The sequence below is a fragment of the Pleurodeles waltl genome, chromosome 1_2 (assembly GCF_031143425.1).
Source record: "Pleurodeles waltl isolate 20211129_DDA chromosome 1_2, aPleWal1.hap1.20221129, whole genome shotgun sequence".
NCBI lineage: Eukaryota > Metazoa > Chordata > Amphibia > Caudata > Salamandridae > Pleurodeles > Pleurodeles waltl.
This window is the reverse complement of record NC_090437.1, coordinates 1,001,412,205-1,001,436,364: the sequence shown is the minus strand read 5'-3', so window position 1 is coordinate 1,001,436,364 and position 24,160 is coordinate 1,001,412,205. Positions and strand designations below refer to the sequence as shown.

The following is a 24,160-nucleotide window of genomic DNA, read 5'->3' as shown; positions in this document are numbered from 1 at the left end:
TAAAGTGCACAGAGTGGTGTAGAGGGAGCCGCATAAAGTGAAGTGTGTCACACAGTGGCACACAGTGGAGTAGAATGTTGCAGAATGGAGTGGAGGTGTGCAGTTTTGTAGAGTACAGATGAGTGGCGTGGAGGGGTGTAGAGTGGAGTAAGGTGTCGTGGAATGGAGTGTACTGGAGTAGAGTGGAGTGGCATAGCTTAGACTGAAGTAAAGTGTCACAGAGAGGAGTGGTGTAAAGCGGAGCAAGGTGTCAGAGTGTCATGTCAGAATGGAGTGGCGTGGAGGGGTGTATGGTGGAGCGTGTTGTAGAATGGTATAGAGTGGGGTGGCATGGAGTGGTATAAAGTGAAGAGGCATTGAATGACACGTCAAAGTGGAGTGGCATGTTGTAGAGTGAAATAGAGTGAAGAGAAGTGACATGTTGTAGCGTGGAGTGTCATAAAATGGAGTGGCATGTCAGAGTGGAGGAGACTGGGAGGGCATAGAGTGGAGGTGAGTGATGTTGAGTGGCATAGTGTGGAGTGTGCATGGTGTGGTAGCACACTGCCATTAAAGACAACACATTTTCAACTGAAATGACAATTGTATTTGCACAGGCACACAGTTTTACTGATAAAAGTATACAGTGCACAAGCCATAATGTGTGAAAATGTCATCACCTAGTATACTGATTTGGATGCTGCATGCCTGTTGTTGGGACTTTGCTAGGGACTTGTAGCCCCACAATCAATGTGAACCCTGAGGAGGAGGGGCCTGTAGCTTGGGATGCCTCACTGCTGACACGCTATAAAGCATTAACAACTCCCCTGCAGATGCGCCCTGGTGAAGCCCAGGTGAAGGGTGGGCCCGTATGTGCCCGTCAGAGCCAATAAGAGGCAGGGCAGGGCTACCCACGCATTTATTACTGTGGTGACTTCACTGCTTCAGTTCCCTCTCCTATCAGATTCCAGTATCATCCAACTGGCTGTCGAGCAAGTGGATCCTTGTACACAATTGTTTTGGCACTGTGTTAATGTGCACCCCTACCACCCAGGGTGAAGTTAGGGTCCGATTTGGACTGCATGGTCCCCACCCAAAGTGGGAAGAGGTGATAATGGCTCTCTTCCTCCAACCATGCATCAAGACGGTGTTGACTTCTTGCTCCCTTGCCCATGAATGATCTACACTATCTGCCCAGGATTGGCTTAGAGGTCTCACTGCCTGGTCAGTTTAAGTTGGGGAAGTGGAGAGCAGCAGAAAATGGATTCAAGGGGGGAGTTGAGCTCAACCCTCGATGGGTGTATCCAGACAGTGGGGGGCTTGATTAATAAGGAAATTGACCTGTTGGAATGCTGTCTATCTTTATCGTCTACCCCCTTCAATCCCACCCCCTGTCAGCCCAGGTTATCACCAACTACAGCCAGCATGGCGACATCAGGCAGAGAAGAACTTTGCCCATCCAGAGAACTGAGTTCCACCCAAAGGACTGTATACCCAATGGTTTATCAGAGGGAGTTGCATTGAACTCTGCTACCCCCGCATCATGCCCTAGGGGCCCTGTATCACACAAAGGTGCAGGGGCAAATGGAATCGGAGGTAGAGACTCCTGAAGCAAACAAACTATCACTTGACCCAGGTTCAGGGCCGGGGACCTGCGGGGTGGCCCAGCCGTTATGTCTCGTGAAGATGTGCAGGTCTTATATGACAAGCTTGTTATGTGTAAAAGAGTGCTTAGAACCCATTTACTAGCAGCTGGGTGCAATCGAAACTGAGATTAGATCACTGAGGAATGTAGTATCTCCCCCAATTATCCAATGCCCGAACCTACCCAACAGGCACTGGTCAACAAGGATAACAGTACCACAGGGGGTGGGGTGTCAACTGGTGCTCCTGATAGCACACCTACCTGCAATGAGTAATAACTATCCCGTCACTGAGCCGGGAGGAATGAAGCATTGTTTGGCATGGCCAATAGCGGACAGAACAGGAGGGGTTGCCTGTCTAAAAAGGGTTAGTGTTGGGGCAGGAGCCTGTCACACTGAACTTACCCCCTGAGGCCTGCCCTTATGTTGCTAAACTGGCTAATGTCCAATGCCTAGCATAAGGTTCAGGGGAATCATTTGTACAAATTAAAATCAAAATGCTGCACTGGCTCTGCACCCACGGTGGCTCCTCCTACTCAGATGCATGACAAATTTTGATGGTTAGGAGAGTCACGGGGGTAGCACCCCCTGCCCAAGTCCTACAGGGATGACTGTTCAATTGTGAATTTGGTCATCCTTCCACTGTATGTTGTTTATTTACTAGCAGTCCAGGTCCAAACCATGTGGGATCTAGTTGCCCTTGGGCTTTTTTTTTACCAGCACTTGAGAGGAAGGAAAATTTTGGAGTGAGCCACAGACCATTCGGAGAGGGAATGCCGGCACTGTGAAAAAACTGGTGAAAACCAGCAGTTGTAGAGACCACACATCCTCGCTAGGGAGTTTGACAAATGCAATCCTTCTCCATTAGTCTACATGTAAGTCTGAGTTTTTTATTTTATTTGCCCGACACATGCTTGGGCCTTGAATCTACAATTTAGGTATGGGTCCCTTCCTGTAGCATCCTTTACTGTGGGCTGGAGGGAGGTGAACCAGGAATGTGACTGCTGTTTCCACTGTAAAACTACACATGAAAGCGAAACCGGAGTCTAAATGAATTGTTCCCATGTGAAGACCTCTCTGTCTATTGACTAGAGGAGAAGCATATAGCACATGTAAAAGTGACACATCCTCGATTGTGGTTGTGGCTGTTTGCAAGTTTTTGCACACAGATTGGTTAATTAGAAGCAAAGCGTTAAACATTGTATGAAGACATGCTCTACAAGGTCTTTTTGTGATTGCAACTGGTTGATGAATTTTTGTATATGACTTTTTAAGGTATTTATTGTTTTTTTTAAAATTTATTTAACCTCTTGTTTTAACTGTTTTGATGAATGTATTTTTGATGATGAAACAACGTTAAAATATCAGTAAACAATACAATACGATTTGGTATGCTCATAGAAAAATATTTGTTTCCACCACACTACAAAATGATTGCTTCACTTGTGCTTTCCTAATTAGGATATATCCTGAAATATTGGCACAGTTCATTTACAGACAATAACATTTAGAAGTGTGCTAGAAAAAAAAGCCTTCCTTTCACACCAAGATTGTTGCATAAATCCTCACACTTTGAAGTCAGGGAAAGAAAACACCAACGCTCCCTGCAATAGTGTGTCTGACATTTGACATCTGTGTTTGAATACACAGCAAATGTGACAACATAATAAAAAGATTTAATGCCCTCTTTACATTTGTGGAAGAAAATAGGATATGCTCCACAGGAGGGATGAACACAAGCTGGACAGCCTAAAACAAATAAAGCCAGCATATAGGAATCAAGCAAATGTGAGTTACAAAACACAAAGCAAGTGGTAAAGATTGGGGGGAATGTAATCCCAGGGAATCTTTCAGAACATCCACAAGGAGTTGTTAGCAAATCAGAGTTTCATTGAACTTTGATAGAGTATCCAATAATGTGTTTAGGCACAAAATAAAAAATCAAACTGAAGCAAAAATCAAAACTGACACTTACGTTTCTCTTGCAATTATTTTGCTGCCGATTGCTGCTTGTATGGCTACTTCAAATAGCTGCCTCGGTATAGAATCCTTTAATCGTTCACAGATTGCTTTACCAGAAGAGTAAGCCTTTTCCCTGAAAAAAATAACTATATATAGTGAGAATATTTTGGCATGGTGCACAAACTTCAATGCAATTTAAGGAAAAAACTGAGAATGAAGTAGAAGTAAAATTAATTGATTCAGGATTACCCATTAACAAGAGTGGCCCACAACTCCTCCATGGCTGGTCCCTAGCCTGGCTGCCAAAGAAAGGATTATGCATGAGGCTGGCTAATGCACCATGTAAAAAATTCTACCTACAGAAAGGTCAACCAAAAGATCAAAAGATATCCTGGCCTTCGGGAGAGACAAATCTCCTTTATGGAGATATATGTGGTGCCAGCCAGAAATCCCTGGAAGCCACAAAGCTGATCAACATCATTTTGATCAAGAACATCACCATCAGGACATAGAACGTGAAGACCTTGTACGAGACAGCCAATCAGCCTAAGTGGAAGCAGAGATGACAAACAACAACACTACACTGCTTGACATCAACAAAAACAGATGGACACAGTCTGGACAGAAAAGAATGGCTCTAGGAGGATTGCGCTATATTCTGGACATGAGAAAGAACTCACCACACACTCAGGGAGTGGCACTGATGCTAACACCAGCAGCCAACAGGGCTCTGTTTGGATGGGAAGCCCCCAGGCCCAGAAACATCATTTCGACCTTCAGCACAAAGGTAAAAGAGGGTCAATATAAATGTTATCTAGTGATATGCACCTACAAGCGACTGCTAAAAAGAGTAAAAAGAACAATTTTACAACACACTACAGACCATCCGGGAGAAATTCCCTGAGAGACACATACCATAGTATTAGGCAATCTCAAAGCCAAGTTTTGAAGCGACAACACCAGGTATGAAGAAGTCATGGGCAATCATCTCCTTGGCAACATGAACAAGAAAGGTGAAAGGCTTGAAGATCTCTGCGCCATGAACAATCTGGTGATAGGTGTCAGTGTATTCCCACACAAAAGAATGCACAAGGCAATGTGGGTGTCACCAGACCATTCAACAGAGAATCACCATGTCTTCAATACCAAGACATTCCCAGAGGTCCCTGCAGGATGTGAGAGTGCTGAAAGGAGTGGATATGGAGTCAGGCATGAGCAGGCTGAAGCTAAAGCTGAAGAAAGCATGGATGGTCCCACCAAACCGTCACCAGCGATATAACACCACCCTCCTCAAAGATGCACAGAGATGCAGTGAATAGTCAGTCACCCTCAGCAACAAGTTTCAAACCCTGCACAAATCTAGAGGATGACGGACCCAGTAGAAAGTCAAAGAAGCAGTGACATCAACCTGCCAAGTGTTACTGGGTCCCAAGTTTTTATGTGTGTGGTATTTGTACAGTGCAAACATAGTCAGAAGGCAGTGTAGTGCTACACAGGGTCGAAGGCAACCATTTAGTCAACAAGTGATATGAGAAGTATCTGGGTTCTTGGAGCAGATGTGCACTGCTACTGAATTGTGACCTAGTGAGCAGGCACCTGCATCAAAGATGAATACTAGGCATCGATAACGGGAAAAAATAAAAATGGTGTAGTTATGCAACTGCGAGAAAATGCCTTTTTTTGCGTGGTCACTCCTGTTTGCATTGTCTCATGCTGCTTGTTTTTTAACTAAGCACACTCGGGCACTACTGTTCAGTCACCAGTGCATGTACTCTGACCCCTAAAACATGGTCCAACTGGCTTAATGCCCAATTGCCATATGTAACTTTTTCTTGCTCATCATCTGTTTCTGTAACACATTAGCTTTGTATATTCTGGACACATTACAAAACTTGATATACGAAAAACTTTCTACTTTGCCTGATGGTTGACAGTGAACATCATTCCTTCTTATTAATGTTGGGAATTGGTAGTAAAGAAAAAAAAGGATTAGCATAACTAAAGGACATTACAAACAACATTCAAAATACCATAATTTACATGTGGAAGGTACTCATTTATCCCAATGGATCGCTCTGTGTGATATTAGAGATTTGTATTGTTACCCAAGCCAGCACTTATTATATCCACCTCAGGAGAAAGAAAGTTTGAGTGGATCAACCAGGATCTGAACATGTGGCAATGGGGTCAAATACACATCTAGCACCAGTTTTACAGCTATAATTTAGTAACAAGTCAATTCGGTACTGCATTACTCAGCTGAAAATATTATGTGAGTTTAGTGCAAGAAATAAAGATAGTGATACTTTGCCATAAGTCTTAAATGACGTTAAAAAATGCTGTTATGTATCAGAACCTAACATAAGAACATAGACTATATACAATTACTCTGAAAGAAGCATTCAGCATACTAAGCTATAAAAGATGTGGAAACAATGTCAAATTACAAAGCAAGATTCAAGGCTTTAGACATATATGTTTAAAGTCAAGGATCAGTCAATTATATTATTTTGACTGAATGTAGTATTGGGAGAAAACAGATCAGGAGATCCCTAATTCTGTGACTCAGGTCAAATAAATCTATACATGCTGGACAATGCATTATAGAAGAGAAGATGGAATGCACCTTCTCCATACACAATTAGACAACTGATCACCTACAAATGAAAGCATGGGGGAAATTGTTGTGAAAAGCAATTCTTAGTAAGTAAAATCTACTTGGACAATGTGAGTTTCACTGTTTTATTAATTAAAGAATTACAGTGTGATGTTTATTTGTTGGGGAATAATCTTGTCTTTTCCCCACTGAAATGAGGGTAAACTGGTCTGTTAACACGTCACATTTTATGTTTGTCTCAGAAATGTTACCTTTGTTTCATATGACCATTAATATCTGTATACATTAATGTAAGGTATAATGAGTGAGCAACTAAATAAATAAAATATAAAAATCTTGACTAGGAAGTCTTTCAAAATTCTAACATTTAACAATGCGAATAAACAGCAATTATGCTATGTTAATATACCATGACTTCAGAGTCGGTGCTATAAACAAAAAACAAAACGTAGAGCAAAATATGAGCTCTAGTCAGACACACAAATAATAATAATTGTTAGAAATTGAGTTTCTAGTTGGCAGAGGTATGACCCTGGCCAGGCAAGAACCAAAATCCAAGGCAGGGTAAGTCAGATACACATCATAAATTAAGCTGTGCTCACACCTCTGGTAGCTTGGCACAGAGCAGGCAGGCTTAACTTAGGAGGCAAGGTGTAAAGTATTTGTGCAACACTTAAAACAGTACAACAGTGAAAACACACAAAAATAATCCAGACTAACTCAGAAAAATAGATCTAATTTTATGATCAAAACCAAAATCCAATAGGTAGAAGTTGAGATATGAATTTATAAAGAATATCTGCAATTGTAGTGCTTAAAAGCTTAAGGTGGGAAATGGGGCTATCTGGTCACTCTAGACTGGGGACAATTCTAAGTTCAGGCCGACCACGAAAGAGTGCAGTATGGCTACAAGGACCAACCTTGCCCCACTGACACAGAACCTTGTGTGGAGGGTTGCGTCAACATTGAAGGTCCGATATGAGGAGGCAATGCGAAGGTAATGCACCGTTCTGTGCAGTCAAAGATGGGTTGTGGTGGAGCTACACAGTTGTCGATCCTCGAGCAGTGGTGCAGCATCGAACATTTTGCGATGAAGGTGATGCGTTGTTGTTGAGCCATGCACCAGGCCATGCAAAGGTGATGTGTCGGAGCTGGGGGCAATGCACTGGTTCAGAGCCACACAGTTGGTGCTGCAATGCCTTTGTCCTGCGCAGTGATGCGTCAGCATTGAGGAGAGATGTGGCGGTTCCAATTGGTGCAGTGAGGGTGATGTGTGGATTCTGCTGGATCAGCACAGGGAAACCACTTCCAAGGGCCCAGGATTGGACTGGCACCACTTGGCAGGGCAGTTTTCACAGCTGTCTCAGTCCAGCAGCTGTTGCAGAGGCGAGTAAAGTCTTTGGTGTCCCTAAGACTTAAGACAGGAGAAAAGCCTGCAAGCCCTTGGAGTAATTTTGGTTCTGGAGATGCAAGTCCAGTCCTTCTCACTCCCAGGAAAGACGGGCAGCAGGCAGCAGGGCAGGCACAGCAAAGTAGGAGTACGGCAGAGTTCTTGCAGTAAGACAGTACCTATAACAGGACAGCAAGCCTTCCTCGGGTCCAGATGTGTAGTCACTTGGTGGTGTCTGAGGCTCAGTACGAATACCCAGTTGTGCCTTTGAAGTGGAAAATACTTCAAACTGAGGCGTTTGAAGTGCACATGGTCTCTGACCTTCCTACCCTGGCTCCAGACACACTACAGGGGGACATGCAGCCCTGTGCGAGGGCTCAGATTCAGCATGTGTCAGTTCCTCCCTCCCATCCTGCCTAGGATTGGCGATCAACATGCAGACAGCCACTCAGTCATACCTATGCTCCCTTTGTTTGTGGCTGCCTGGAGGGTATGCACAAGATCCTAGCTGTCACCCACCTAGATGTATATTCGGAGACTGGTAGAGGCACAGATTAGTTAAAGTCAGAAAATCCCAACTTTCTAAAAGCGGCATTTTCAGACTTGCAACTTGTGGCGTGTTTAAATTATGAGTACCAAACTAAAAACAGCTATCTGGTCCCAAATGATATTTACACTTATAAAATATAATAAGCCAATCTCAATGTTAACCTATGGGAGAGATAGGCATTTCACTAATGAAAAATGAATGCCAGGGTGTTTTGATAACTAGACACGTACAACTTAAAAGGACATGTTCAACTTTTTAAATACACTGCACCTTGCCACTGGGGCCATCGAGCGCCTACCTTAGAGGTGACATATATATATGTACCAAGTAAGTACCAATACCCAGTAGTGCCTTTGAAGTGGAAAATACTTCAAACTGAGGCGTTTGAAGTGCACATGGTCTCTGACCTTCCTACCCTGGCTCCAGACACACTACAGGGGGACATGCAGCCCTGTGCGAGGGCTCAGATTCAGCAGGTGTCAGTTCCTCCCTCCCATCCTGCCTAGGATTGGCGATCAACATGCAGACAGCCACTCAGTCATACCTATGCTCCCTTTGTTTGTGGCTGCCTGGATGGTATGCACAAGATCCTAGCGGTCACCCACCTAGACGTGTATTCGGAGACTGGTAGAGCCACAGATTAGTTAAAGTAAGAAAATCCCAACTTTCTAAAAGCGGCATTTTCAGACTTGCAACTTGTGGCGTGTTTAAATTATGAGTACCAAACTCAAAACAGCTATCTGGTCCCAAATGAAATTTACACTTATAAAATATAATAAGCCAATCTCAATGTTAACCTATGGGAGAGATAGGCATTTCAGTATTGAAAAATGAATGCAAGGGTGTTTTGATAACTAGACACGTACAACTTAAAAGGACATGTTCAACTTTTTAAATACACTGCACCTTGCCACTGGGGCCATCGAGCGCCTACCTTAGAGGTGACATATATATTAAAAAGAAAGGTTTGGACTTGGCAAGTGGGTTACCTTGACAGGTCCAAATGGCAGTTTAAAACTGCAGACACAGGCTTTGCAATAGCAGGCACAATCAGTGCTGCAGGCCCATTAGCAGCATTTAACTTACATGCCCTGGGCACATGTAGCACACTTTACTAGGGACTTAGAAGTAAATGAAATATGCCAATTGTGGAAAAGACAGTGCCAGTATGTTTTAGGCAAAGAGCACATGCACTTTAGCACTGGTCAGCAATGGTAAAGTGCCCAGAGTCCTAAAGCCAACGAAAAAAATTCAGCAAAAAGGGGAGGGAGAAGGTAAAAGGTTTGGGGATGACCCTGCAGAAAAGGCCTGGTCCAACAATAATTAATGGTTCTATCACATTTAATTAGCAAGATTTCAAAAGTCAGCAAATTTTAACTACAAGCACCTCCTTAGTTCTTTTTTATTGACTCTTCAATCCATTACTCCTTTCGCATGCAGCAACCTAGGTAGCCCTATTTATCCACCATTCTCTCAAAGTCCACTTTCCAATATCCCCTACGGGTTTTGATGCTTTGCATGCTTCAACGAATGGCTACCACTGCACATTCTCTTTACACACAGGACTCCACACTGTGCGTACTTTACAAAGTCTTAAATATAAACGTATGGATAAGCTTCTGGTATGGGTGATTACTTGGCATATGAATCAAACTAAGATGATAAATTGTTTTTAAACTCCCTACTCTGCCAGACTGAAACCATCTGATAGGCTGCTTTCGCGGTTTGTCAGCCTCATGTGCCACTAGAATAATACATTAAATAACATAGCCTTATAGCCCACTCTGGTGGGCTATGCCGGCCACTAAAGGACCGCTCCAGCAATACAGGCCCAAAGCAGAACAAGAGAGCATACCTTTAATGGCCGGTATAGCCCAACCACAGCTGGCTATAAGGCTATTTGAACTTTCTGCCACTAGAGGGTAGAATGTTATAATAAATAAGACAAAGGCCTCAGGGAACCTGAGGGGATTAAAATTCCCTCTGCTCAGTAAGGGCTTTGTTCATAGCTGTTGCTGTGAGACAAACATTTGAAAGTTGGAGCTCTGGGCTGTTGCCAGCCATTAGAAGCCCGGAGCACCCAACATTCCAATGTTATATATATATATATATATATATATATATATATATATATAGCTGGCTGCAACTTTCATTCCCATGCTGGGCCAGCCAAAACAACAGAACAAGAAATTGATGAGTGTTATTCAGTCGTTCCTCAGACGAAAGTGTCATTTACATTTTGCCTCCCACCACAGGGCAGCTATTTGGTGTTTCACGTGTCAGGCAGAATGAGTGAATGCATTATTCCATTTTAAATGTGCTTCTGCATCAAGACTAGGAACCACAAGAAGCCCCAGCTCCCACCAATGCACAATGAAAACTGAACTGCTAGGAAGCAGCGAACAATGAGCCTGGAGGCAACTCAGAGGCTGATACCCATCCTGACTGTACGTTCATCCCTGTATACCATTTCTGAAGCAGGTGTACAGCTGTAACCTTCTTTACAATCTCTAGCCCACACAAATCCTTCACTTGTAGCTATAAAAGCTTCACTGGTGTAGTCTAAAACAATACCACCAGTAAGACGAACTTTGAAATCTTCCATCTGCAGCTCCAAAGAATGATTCAGTGGTTCCCAGAAGACATCCATACTGATTCAGTCTGTATGAGCAAATGCTTGCCTGCAAAATCCAATTGTTCAGAATACCACCGTTCTAAACTGCGGGGAAACCAGACAGACAGGGCTGCATCTGAATCTTAAATACATCCAGAGGAAGAGCAATGCATAAAGTAGAGTGTTAGGAGCAATGTGGGTGCTAAAGCAACACAGTTGTAAGTTCTCATTTAGGACCTTAATACCACAGGACCATATCATTGTAAGTATTACAATATCACACATGTCCCAGTATACTAGATTGTCTGCTCCAGTAACAGAAACAAAGTATTACAAGTGTTTTCACCAATAAGATCGATAAAATTTAACAGCATTCCGCAGGGAGAGGAAAGCATGTTGCCGACTCAATTGACAACCTCTTTCTGGCATCTGCATAGAATTCTAGCCATGCCACTCACAAATGACGTGTAAGGGAGGTCACAATAGTGGCACATTCTTAAATTTGTTATTTCATTTAAGGATCTAGGGCCAGATGTATGACGTTTAGTTTTTGTGATTACCAAATTGCAAGTTTTTGCTATTCGCTATTTGGTGATCACAAACACTAATGTACGAAAGTATGCTTTACACTTTCTGCAATTCCCAACGTTTCGCACACAGACCTCCATTATGAACATTAATGTAGTAGGTCGTAGGGCCTCATTACGACTTTGGCTGTCCTGAAGGCAGACCGCCAAAGCCATGGGGAGGATGCCACCGTCATACCAGTGGCGTCCCAGCCAATCATAATACAATGTTCCCGATGGGTTGACCGGCAGGAACATTGTATTATGCCGTACCCACCGGGCTAACCGGCAGGAACAGTGCTATAGTATTGATCTTGGCTACTTTAAGGGAGCTGAGGCCAATACCATAGCAAACCAGCACCATTGGAATGCACACTGTGTGTAAAGCAGACAGTGCACATTTCGTTGATGGTGGGCAGGGGGGCCCCTGCACTGCCCATGCCACGGACAGTGCAGACGTCCCCCTGTGCCCCCCGGTGACTGGCCTTCTGCCAACCTTTCCATGGCGGGGTGGCCGCCATGGAAAGGCTGGCAGAAAACTGAGTTGTAATCAGCCAGAAAGCAGTGAGTTCAGCGCCACCCTGGCTGGTTACAACTCTAACTTCCGTAACCCCGTCTAGAACCATGTTCCTGACAGGACAGCGGTAACCTGGCAGGTCCGCCCAATAGGGTTGTGATGTGGCGTTCAGACTACCACCATTGTGGCGGTCCGACCATCACCTAGGGGAAACCCTTCCCTTTTGCAACTAGCTTCCCACCAACTTCGAGTTGCTGGTAAAATACTAATGTTTCGCAGCTACGTTTTGGTTACAAAACATTTGTACATACCAATGCAAATCGCTGTTAGGAAGTGATGCCCTAAACATGCCCTTTCCAAATACCAATGTGCAATCTTAAATTTAAATTCAGTAACAGGTTACCGAATTGCAATTTAGGCTATGTACATTTGAAAATGCCTTTTTCCATTCACAAACAGCCTGATTCTGCGAATCCAGCTGTTTGCAAACACAAAAATGCTTCATAGATCTAGTCCTTAATCTCATAAATTGCATACAATGTCAATATACATAATGCAAAACTCACCTGCTTGCAGTCAAGTATGAGAAACACTTGTTTCTCAATTTAACCTATAGCACACTCTAATTATGTAACCCATCTACACAACCCTTCATATCTCAACACTTTTGAAACACGGCATGAGGAGACGTTTTCCAGAATGTTGATGACAAATGCTTTTTTTTCTTCTGTTTAGACATCACTCATGTTCCTACTGACCTCTCACACCATTCACATTTGTTCCTCTGAAAGCAACCCAAAATATATATACTTGTACCAATTTGTAGGTGTCCTTAGTCATGACAGACTCCAGTACTAATTAACTCCAGGTAGCATGCATAATTTAGCAGGATAATTTATAAATTTGGCACTTTGGGATGAATGTTACCTAATGTTTACAAAGATGTCTACTCAAGTTTAATTCTGGAAAGACAAATGAAGCAAGATGTATGGTTTTCTGAAGGATGAATTATTCATTGATATATCTTCTGAGAATTCTTTTTATTTGGCCACTTAATATTGTATTAAGACTTTCATAACATTGGGGGGAGGGGGTGTAGCCAAGATGAGGAGGAGGATGGCCGTGTAGTTTGACAGCTCTATTCTGATGGTGGTTTAATTGAGCCACAAAAGTACTTTAACAAATTGTAACAGGGGAGCAGAAGCACAATCCCACAGAAAAGCACTGACAGCCTTTGAATGCTGGGGGAAAGCTGAAAACTGGAGATCGGTGCACTGCACACTAACAGTGGCTAAGAAGATGGTGAACCGCGTGAATGCTGCACATCGGGAAGGCCACTCTTGAATGGAGAAACAATTCCATTATTTTGATTAATACATTGCCCCTGCAAGAAATATATTTGGCAAACGATATTAGTATATCCCCTGTCTTCAAAACACAATCTAAATTCCATTGTCCTCATCCAAGATTGTGGCCCCAGTACTCTACAATGAGAATGAAGCACCAATCATTAAGAAAATGATCAACTAGAGGAGGTACGTTCTCCAAGGTTTGGCAAAAGCTGGGTGAAGAAGCACATAGAAGTACACCCTGTAAATTTAGCAAAACAATGTCCTTTACACAAGGACTACATATTTGATTACGTGATCCACGTATGAGCTATTTCGATTATTTAGGCTACATACAGAGATGCTACTGCAGCTACAATAAGGACCTAGGATACACACCAGTGATCTGTTTTATAGATACTTGATGCAACAAACAGAGATAGAGCTTAAACACTTAAGTTTAAATAATAACTTGGTTTTACATTAAGAACTACAATCTAACCAACACAAGAAGATTAGGACCTGTAGTTTCCATTGGAAGCCTAGACTGTATTGAGAGCCATGGGAGCCAATAGTGAAAGCTGATTGAAATACTGTGCTTAAGCATACAGCTATTGGTCTATGTCTGTTCACAACATCCTGATAATCAGTGTGCCATTCAAACAGATAAAACACATAGGCCCTCATTATGACATTAGCAGCAAATGCTGCCTCCCGCCACGGCGACAGCCGCCAACATACCGTCGCCGTGGCTACCGACCATCCATGGAATTATGACCGTAGCCAGAATTCCGGCAGAAGCCTCTCGGAATTCCGGCGACGGTCATGGCGGCAGAGGGCTGTAAGGTGGCACTGCTGCCGGCAGCAGCACCACGCTAGCAAAACACCACCTTCACAGCCTGGTGGTGTTTTGCTGGCGGACGCTGCTGCTGGCATCAGTGCTGCGTCCCATCTCCTGCCGGAAGACCCCCTGTAAGCAGGTAAGTTGGGTTCTCCGACAGGAGAGGGGGTGGGGATGTTGTGTGTGTGACTGTGTTTGAATGTGTGCATGTGTGTGCAATGCGTGTGTGCATGAGTGTGTGTGTGTGTGTGTGTGTGTACGTGCATGTTGTGTTGTGTGATTGCGAATGTGCCTGGATGTATGTTCGTGAGTGTTGCTGTAAGTGCGTATGAATGTATGCATGCGTGGGTGAATGCGTGTATGCGTGTGTATGTATGTGAATGTATGTGTGTATATGTGGGGGGCGGGAGGGTGGTGGAGGACTCTGGGGAGGGGGGGGGGGGGAAAAGACCTCAACCAGTGCCAGGGAAAGAATTCCCTGGAACTGACAGTGCCTACCGCCATGGTTTCCTTGGCGGTACAGAAAGCACGGAAACCATGGCGTGGGTGGGGTCAAAATGCCATGGGTGGCCTAGTGACGGCAGCCGTGCTGGAGACTGTAGTCTCCAGCCCGGCGGTCGTTACCGCTGTGGCGCTCGGTGTGTTTACTTGGCGGTTTGGCTTTGGCCAAACCGCCAATGTCATAATAGTGGAGGTATGTACCACCAGCCTGTTGTCCGTAATACCTCCACTATTACACCGACCGCCGGGGTCATAATGACCCCCAAAGTTTCCAAAAGCTGCATAAAGTCTGATGAAAATACTCCACCGCCTAAATTGTTTCAGCAGTTATCAACTGTTATCTATTCACAGCAAAACTTTGAACTTCACCTAACAGACACAACGCCTTACATATCGTAATCACCACACAATAAAGTGGTGTATAATATTCCAGTCATGGTGGGAAAAGAATAGAAACCTGTCACGAAGCCTACCAAACCAGATCCGCCTATTTCAGACTCACCCATCAAGAGTAAAAATGAGTCTGCAAACACGATGGAAGTAGTTCTCAGAAAACTAGACAAAATCCATGACCTTGCTAAATAAACTGAGTATGACACTGATGTTATGCAGGTGGAAATCATTAGGATAAGAAATAATTTAAAGCAGAATAGTAGAATATCTTAATATAATAATCAAATAAGCAACATAGAAGACTCTCTCCCTCCAAAAATATGTTTCAGATCTGGAAGACCTCAACAGCAGAGGTAATCTATGGATTTTGAGATTACAGGAAAGTGCAGAAGATCAAGATTCAGACGCTTGCATTAGGTTCTTAAAGCTGGACCCCAAAGATGAGTGGTACATCTTTGAAAAAAAAAATTCAAACTAGAAAGAGCCAACTGAGTTCCAATCTAGATCTGCACATCACAAGAAAACTCGTAGACCAATAGTCTTCAAACCTCCTAGATTTCAACATCTTGAGTCCATTCTGAGATCGGAAAAGAGTACCCATATACTTTGGGAAGATGATAAAATCTTCATCTCCCAGGATTATTCTCAAAGAATTGTTGAACTCAGGAAAGCTTTCTTGGCCACATGACTAAGGATGAATTCCAGAAACATTGAACGCTGGGCTACCAAGACTTCGAGGATTTCTCAATAGCTCAACGCATATCTTTCAGGATGATAAGGAACTAAATAATGGTTTATAGAAGAAATTGATGAATCAGAAATTGAAATGTTCTGCTTAAAGTCAATATCTAAATCTAAACATCTCCCAGAGATTGAATAAACTATAGCTATGTGGTAGCATTTGATGAGTCTCTACCTCTTAACATTTATTGGAAGCTACAATCTAGGTACGGTTAATCAATACGTGATAACTCATAATACATCACTTATAACAGAGGCTTCAATCCAAATCTTTAGCTTTATGTAAAGAAAGTAATAATTACCTGGTATACCCTGCTTCTTTTGGTTTGAAGGAAATATTTAACAAGAAGCTTATATCCTCAACCAGGCTGGGCAAAGTTGTGTTATATTAGTTCTTTTTTAATTTGCATATTCTGCTTTATTGTCCTCTTGTATAGATGTGCCTGTCAATGTGTTTTGCTTAAACCGTCATGGGAGTATTTTCCTTCACATTCCCAAATATTCAATATTGAGGACAGAGGATGAGAGGGAGGGTAGTCTTGGGGTGTTGAGGGGTGGGTTTTCCTTTTTTGAAGTGCTTGTATTTCTACAATGCTGGTACATTTCAAGGTCTGTATAGGTTTTCTACCATAAGCCTCTTCACCCTTCTTTCCATTTCCCTTCCCAATCCTTAGAGTTGTTCCATCTGTTGGCATAGACTTATATCTGTCTTCTGATCTTAATCAGGTCTCTCTTTTAAAGGCTGTGTTGCAATTGAAACATAAATGTGCCAGCTGTTTGTACACATTTCAAACCATGCTCTATACTTATTTAAATTGACCCCTGGCTCTAATTCAAATAATATATATATATATTATTTATTTCAATGCAGAGGTTTGAATCACCCTGTTTAGAGACATAATTATGTATACAAACTATAAGGGGATGCCATACGATTATAAGAAGGTAAAGTTTGCGTAGGAAAGGTATCTTTTTCAATGATAGGTGGATTGGAGATGTGGCCTATTCTTCAGCTAACTGGATAGAAAAAAGAAGAAATTACTATGATAGCCAAAAAAGCAAACATTCCAATAATATCTACCACTGTAGACAAAGAGGGTGGATGGATAATTTTTAAAATGAATAAGAAAGACAAAGACAAAGACTTTGTAATAAATATTTGTGCACAAAATGGTGATAATACAAAACATATCTAATAACATGCTAATTACTACATAAATGTCTTATTTCTAATGGCGGGAGTGGGGTGATTTCAATCTACCCATGATCTGTACTCAGGATGGCACCTCTCCCTGTTGATACAAGCCTCCTACATCCCATTAGTCTACGAAAATATTTTGATTGAGATATAATTTAAAAGACACTTGGAGACTGCAGCATCTGGACCCATCTGATTTCACCTTTTTTTCCCTCCACACCTCTTGTTTTTCAGAACAGATGATCTCATGATTTCTGGTAAATACTTACATTGCATTGATGTAACTACTATATGAACCAGACATATCTCAGGCCATTCTTGCATCTCACTCTCTTTTTGTGGGGCTCATCAAACTAAACATAGGGAGACTGAATTAATTCATATTACAAAATAAAGAACATTACACTCAGATACAAGAGGAAATTCAACTTTTTCTTGAGCGCAACCGTAGTCAAGCTACATTACCTGTGCTTAGATGGGAAGCTCTAAAAGCTACCATTAGAGGTAGGCTAATTAGTATTGTATGAATAAAATAGTGAATGAATCATTAAATAATATAGAAAAAGAAAATAAGGCTCTTGAGATTCAACATAGACAATCCAAAAAGAATATTCTATTAGGGGAACCTAAAAACAAAAGAATGAATATAATATATATATATTTTTTTTAAGTACAAGAGCAGGCAGCGAGATCAATAAATAACAAAAACAAACTGTGAGGCCAATAAGGCTGGGACAATGCTGGCCTCTTATTAGAAGTTCAAGCAGAATAAATCATGTATCTCCTCTACGAAAAACAAAGCTGGAAACATACAATTAAATCCAGACCATATTCCTGGAATTTTTTAATATTTTAAATACAGAGTTATATGTTAACAACTCTAAAACAAATCCTTACAATTCAATTACTTCTTGTCTACCCTAGATCTCCTAACCTTCTCTAGTGACATCAAGAAATCTCTCAACATACCTATTTGTATGGAGGAAAGTAAAAAGGTCATTTGTAATCTAAAGATACATACATTTCTCTTCACAGGTGATATTTTTGGAGCCCCTATAGAACCTATGAATGAAGTGATACTGAATGACGGCAAAGCGCTCACACTACCTAAAAATTACTGATCAATCACTGTAATATAGATTGCAAAATATATCCTAAAATGTTTGAAATTCAATTAGAAAAACTACCAGATTTCATGGACCCATTCAAGGTAGGCTTTTAAAAAACAAATTGTCCAGTGACAATACTAAATTGTTTTGCCATGTTACTGAGAAAGCTCACTTAGTGAATTCCCCTTCAGTGGCGATAGCACTTGATGCTGAAAAAGCTTTTGAGAAAGCAGCCTGGCCATTCTTGAGGGCTGTTCTTCGTCAAATTGGGTAAAAATGCTATATTAGAATGGTGATGGCCATATACGCAAAAGCGAGAGCTAGAATAAATGGCACTTTATCAGATAATTTTGAGTTGAAACATGGGACCAGACAAGATTGTCTGCTTTCGCTGGCACTTCTTTTATTGGTGATTGAACTATTGTTACATTTGATTAGAATAAATAAGGCTATTGCTAGAATAACATTTGATAAAATCAAAGTAAAGGCATCCACTTATGTGGATGACATATGAATCTTCTCTGAAAAGGCGTAACCTTCAATTGGAGCCTTACCTGAAACTATAAATACCTTCTCTCTGGTCTCAGGCTACACCTTCCATACCGACATCAGTTCATCTTACTGGTGGCTTGTTCTTTCTAAACAATTTAGAGTTTGTAGGCACCAGAATAGGGGAATCGGAGCCAACTCGGTTCCAGAATGCTGTTGAGTTATGTGAAACAGCGGATACCATCTTTGGATGGAATTCAGTGAATTAATCATTTTGTTTTTGTTCACATTGTCTGCCGCTTAACTTCATGAAAAAGTAGATATAGTTGTGTGTTGGACTTTTTTGCTTATGCAGGGTCATCCCTAATCTTTTTGCCTCCTGCCTCTTATTTTTTCTGACCTGTTGCTGTTGGCTTTTGAACTCTGAGCACTTTACCACTGCTAACCAGTGCTAAAGTGCATATTCTCATTGTGTAAAATTGTATATAATTGGTTTATCCATGATTGGCATATTTGATTTACTAGTAAGTCCCCAGTAAAGTGCATTAGAAGTACCAGGGCCTGTAAATCAAATGCTACTAGTGGGCCGGCAGCACTGGTTGTGCAACCCACATAAGTAGCTTTGTAATCATGTCTCAGACCTGCCATTGCAGTGTCTGTGTGTGCAGTTTTAACTGTAAATTCGACTTGGTAAGTGTACCCACTTGCCAGGCCTAAACCTTCCTTTTTCTTACATGTAAGGCACCCCTAAGGTAGGCCCTGGGTATCCCACAGGGCAGGGTGCAAAGTATGGTTAAGGTAGGACATATAGTAATGTGATTTATATGTCCTAGCAGTGAAATATTGCTAAATTTGTTTTTCACTGTCCCTCTCAAAGGTTAACATGGGGGCTACCTTTAAATATGATTAAAGTGTAGATTTCCTTTCAAAGTGGATGGACATGTGGAGTTTGGGGTCTCTGAGATCACAATTTAAAAATTCATCTTTTAGTAAAGATGATTTTAAGATTGTGTGTTTGAAGATGACACTTTTAGAAAGTGAGCATTTTCTTGCTTATACCATTTCTGCCACTGCCTGTTTGTGGATTCCCTGTCTGGGTCACTTTGACAGTTGGGCTGGTTGCACCTCACACTAGACAGTGACTCAAAGGGAGCTGGGCTGTAGTCTGTATTTTCTTGATGAGCCATCTGTGCTAGGAGGGAGGGGAGGAGTGGTCACTCACACCTGAAAGGGCTGTGCCTATCCTCACACAATGCAGTCTCCAACCCCCTGGCGAGTGTCTGGGGCCTGGCCTGGGCAAGGCAGGATTTCACATTCAAAAGAGACATTACTTTGAAGTAGGCTTACTTCAAAGGAGAAATTGGATATAAGAAGGGCACCCAAAACCACAGACTTTAGAACACTTCTGGAAACCAAGAGGAACCTCTGCCTGGAGAAGAGCTGAAGAGCTGAGGAAGAAGAGCTGCTCTGCCTGTGACTGTGCTGTGTGGAGCTATCCTGCAGTTGCTGCTTCTGCCAGAGTAAGAGGGCAAAGACTGGACTGTGTGCCTTCCATCTTGTGAAGATTTCCAAGGGCTTGATTTAGAGCTTGTCTCCTGTTGTTTGAAGTCTCAGGGCCAGCAAAGACTTCTCTCTGCCAGCACCTGGAGTCTCTGGAGAGACTACTACTCTGCCCTGCGGTGCCCATCCATTTCCTGGGACCCTGAAAGGAGAAGCTGGCAGCCTAAGAGGAGGAAATCCATGCACAGAGCGCTGTGTGGGGAATGATCGTCGTGACTCTGATCTGCAGCTGAAGAAACGACACGCAGCCGGCTCTGCGGCTGAAAATAGATGCTCGCCGGAAACGTTACCGAAGAATCGATGCACGCAGCTGGAGAAATGACGCTCAGCATCGCTGACAGAGGCTGGTAAGATCGCAACCCACGCTGCGTGGTTTTCAGATTATCGTGCAGCTGGATTTCCGACGTAAGTACCGCTGAGTGTGCAAAAACAACGCAAGGCCTGGCCGAACCCAAGAGTGCTGACCGGATCGACGCATCGCTCTCCTTGGGAGAGAAGAAACGATGCGCCCGACCCGACAAAAGGAGAAACAACGCAAGGTCTCGCTTTTGGGTGAAATCAACGAATCGCAGCCCTTTTTGATGCACACTCGCACGTGCAGGGTCATTTTTGACGCACCCAACCTACATTTTCATGCTAACAGTGTTAGTGTGTGTTTTAAACTACATAAAGACTCTTTTTGCTTTTTAATTGATAATGACTTATGTATTGTGGATTTTTGTTGTTTTGGTCTTGTTTTGTTTAGATAAATATTTTCTATTTCTCTAAACCAGTGTTGTATAATTTTGTAGTGTTACTGTGTGTGTTGGTACACATCCTTAACACCTAGCACTCTGAAGTTAAGCCTACTGCTCGTGCCAAGCTACCAAGGGGTTAAGCAGGGGTTAGCTGAGTGTGATTCTCTTTTACACTGACTAGAGTGAGGGTCCTTGCTTGGACAGAGGGTAACCTGACTGCCAACCAAAGACCCCATTTCTAACAGTGTGCTAGCAGAGAGGAATTAAGGAGGTGGTGCAACTGTCTAGAGGCTAAAGTAACATGCAGACAAACTAAGACCATATGCCCTTTATATTATGCTGCTGTCTCTCCACTGCAAGTAAGTATCATTATATTCTGTGTTTACATACTCACTTATGCACAATTGTTGTAAGCTCCTCCACTGAGCGACTGTTTAAGAGAATCTCCATTTTAACCAGTTCAGCTGGCTCATATCCAGCCTCCTCATAATCGAAGCTTGAATGAGAACGGAAAGGGTTACATCAGGAAAAAGCATATATTACCACTGCTTGAGAATGTGTTTTTAAATGAAGAGTCTAGTTTGTAATCAGTTTGGCTTCCTGCTGTGTAATATTGGAGGACAATAATGTTGAAATGTATAAACATGCTGATCATTTGCTACTGGAATGTTTCACCTGGCATAGCCGGAAGACAGCGACTTCAAACTGTCATAAAAATCCACCACAATTTCGTTTAATGGGAATAGGTACTTCAGCATAACTCTGTGGTCGTCAATGTAAACCATGCTTTTCTGGACTGCCCTTCTGCCCTAAGAACAAATAATGCAAAATGGTTAATATTTTCCAAACAGTTCTTACTACGACAGTTAAAAGATTAAATGGGCTCAAATTCAAATATGTTAGTCATGGTATCTAAAGTATTAAATGCTGGGCCAATTAAATTATGCATTTCTGTGACTGCTATGATTAATCTGTAAAGGATATGGCACAAGAACCATTTGTTTACACATTCAGATCCTTCTCTTACCTCACCCCCAAGACCTGGAACTCCCTCCCCACAAACTTACGCAAGACCCAGGACCTCCTGTCCTTCAGAAAACACCTCAAGACATGGCTTTTTGAACAGTAAAACGGTATCCCCCCTGTTTTCTCCCGCCCCCCCCCCCCCCCAGCACCTTGAGACCCTTGCGGGTGAGTAGCGCGCTTAATACATTTTTTTGATTGATTGATTGATTCTACAGATTTCAAATAAGGTTCTTTGTTTTATTTCTAGACAAAATTATTAATGGCTACAAATCAAAATGGTTGGGAAAAACAAATGCAGCACTCTACTCTTTGGAGGCTTCACCTGTGCACGTTTTACGTGTTGGCCACAGAGAGCAACACAGTATGAAACAACCAGTCTACAGTCAATCTAATAATCATATGTCGGACAGCAAGCATGAAGTTCAGTGGTAACCTCTAGAATGACAACTTATTCCTTACCTATGACAACCTGTTGAGGCCTTTGAACTGAGAAATATTAAGTTAATCACTTTAGGTTCAGTCTTGTTTAGCACTAATAACGTATGTATGCGTATGCGCAGAATTCAATGCGCTGTTCATTGCTTTCTAAAATACAGTCCTTGATGGATTTTGGACGCCTAAGGACAATTGGTGGATAGTGGTGGCCCATATTCGCCATTGGTAGAAGAGGGGTGAGAGGGTGGTGGAACACAGAGACAGTGAGGGAGGTGGTGGCAGACCAGTAGAGAGGTAACCTTCCACTAAACACAATGGCTTTAAGGACAGACCACCCAGCCATGGAGCATATGAGTTCACACAGCCAGGTTGCAGAGCATGACTTTCAAAGAAGGAGAGGTTGTGAACTTTGACATGTGCTGAATACACTTTGCACAAAAACAGTAACAGAGATTAAGGCAAACATTCATATGACGTAGAGTAGGGTGTGCTGGAGATAAGGCAAGATAAGAATGGAAAGTAAGGCAAAATTCTTAAGTTTCAAATCAAGGTACATTTTCATGCAGGGTTTTAGGAACATAGGCCCTCATTACAACCCTAGCGGTAAATCCCGCTTACTGCTGTGCTGATGGACGCCAACATACCGTGGCTGCAGCGGAGATCCGCTACAGGTATTATGACCCACATCTCGTAATCCACCACAATACAGACACCCACACAAGTCCGACACACCAAAGGTCAGTGATAAACTGGCGATAGCAAAACCTACACCGTTACGCCAACAGGAATACGCCCACACTATCACGACCAACGAATCAACGCGGCGGTCATTCAACCGCGGTAATCCATTGGCGGTACACACTGCGCGCTCAAAATACACACACATTTACAAAACACAACCACATTGGACAATTCAAAATACACACACCTGATACACATACAGACACCACACCCACAGAGACCACTATAAAACACACACACACATTACCCACGACCCCTTACAATGACTTTTCTGTAAGAAGCAGAGAGAGAGAGAATTGCAAACACAATCCCAGCATCCACAGACACACAACACGATCACTCATACAACATCCACGCACCTCAAAGAACACACACCAACACAACACATCACACAGCACAACAAACATCACCAAACACACATCACCCACACCACATTATGGCACCTCAAAGACACCCCAGGTTTTCTGAGGAGGAGCTCAGGGTCATGGTGGAGGAAATCATTCGGGTAGAGCCACAGCTATTCGGATCACAGGTGCAGCAGACCTCCATTGCAAGGAAGATGGAGCTATGGTGGAGAATTGTCAACAGGGTCAACACAGTGGGACAACACCCCAGAACACGGGATGACATCAGGAAGAGGTGGAACGACCTACGGGAGAAGGTGCATTCCGTACTATCCAGACACCAGGTAGCTGTACAGAGGACTGGTGGTGGGCCCCCACCTCCTCCCCCACAACTAACAACATGGGAGGAGCAAGTCTTTGCGATAATGCATCCTGAGGGCCTCGCAAGAGTAGCAGGAGTACTGGACTCTGGTAAGTCAAATCTTTACTACTTTATCCCCACCCTACCTGCATGCCATCACAAACTCCTACCCCTACCCTCACACCCATCACCCCAACACCTCACAGATACCCCACTATCACAACCCACACATCTCAATACCAAGCCCTGCATGTAACACTAATGCATGGACACCCATCAGAGACCTGCATAGACACCCATCACCAAAGCATGTCCAGTAGAGAGACTCACCCAGGCCACAGAATCACCACTCACACAAGGGCCCAGGCCATAATGCTAGCACAAGAGTAGACGGAAACTCACCCATTGCACAAGATGACACAAACAGATACAATAACTATGTATTTATACCCCAACAGGACCCCTACCCAACGTCACCGGACAGGAGGTGCCAGACACATCCAGTACCCCCCACAGAA

At 42.8% G+C, this 24,160-nt stretch overlaps 1 protein-coding gene across 2 annotated transcripts in view; it reads right to left on the bottom strand.

Annotated features, from left to right (window-relative positions):
• The window catches only part of GUF1 (GTP binding elongation factor GUF1), a 155,367-nt gene that overhangs the window by 20,541 nt on the left and 110,666 nt on the right, over positions 1 to 24,160 (bottom strand). For both annotated transcript variants that reach the window (XM_069201744.1, XM_069201746.1), the window contains 3 exons: positions 21,411 to 21,544; positions 21,130 to 21,231; positions 3,598 to 3,717 (listed from right to left, as the gene is read on the bottom strand). In XM_069201744.1, coding sequence (XP_069057845.1) covers positions 3,598 to 3,717; positions 21,130 to 21,231; positions 21,411 to 21,544 — 356 coding nt within the window. The remainder of the gene's footprint in view (positions 1 to 3,597; positions 3,718 to 21,129; positions 21,232 to 21,410; positions 21,545 to 24,160) is intronic.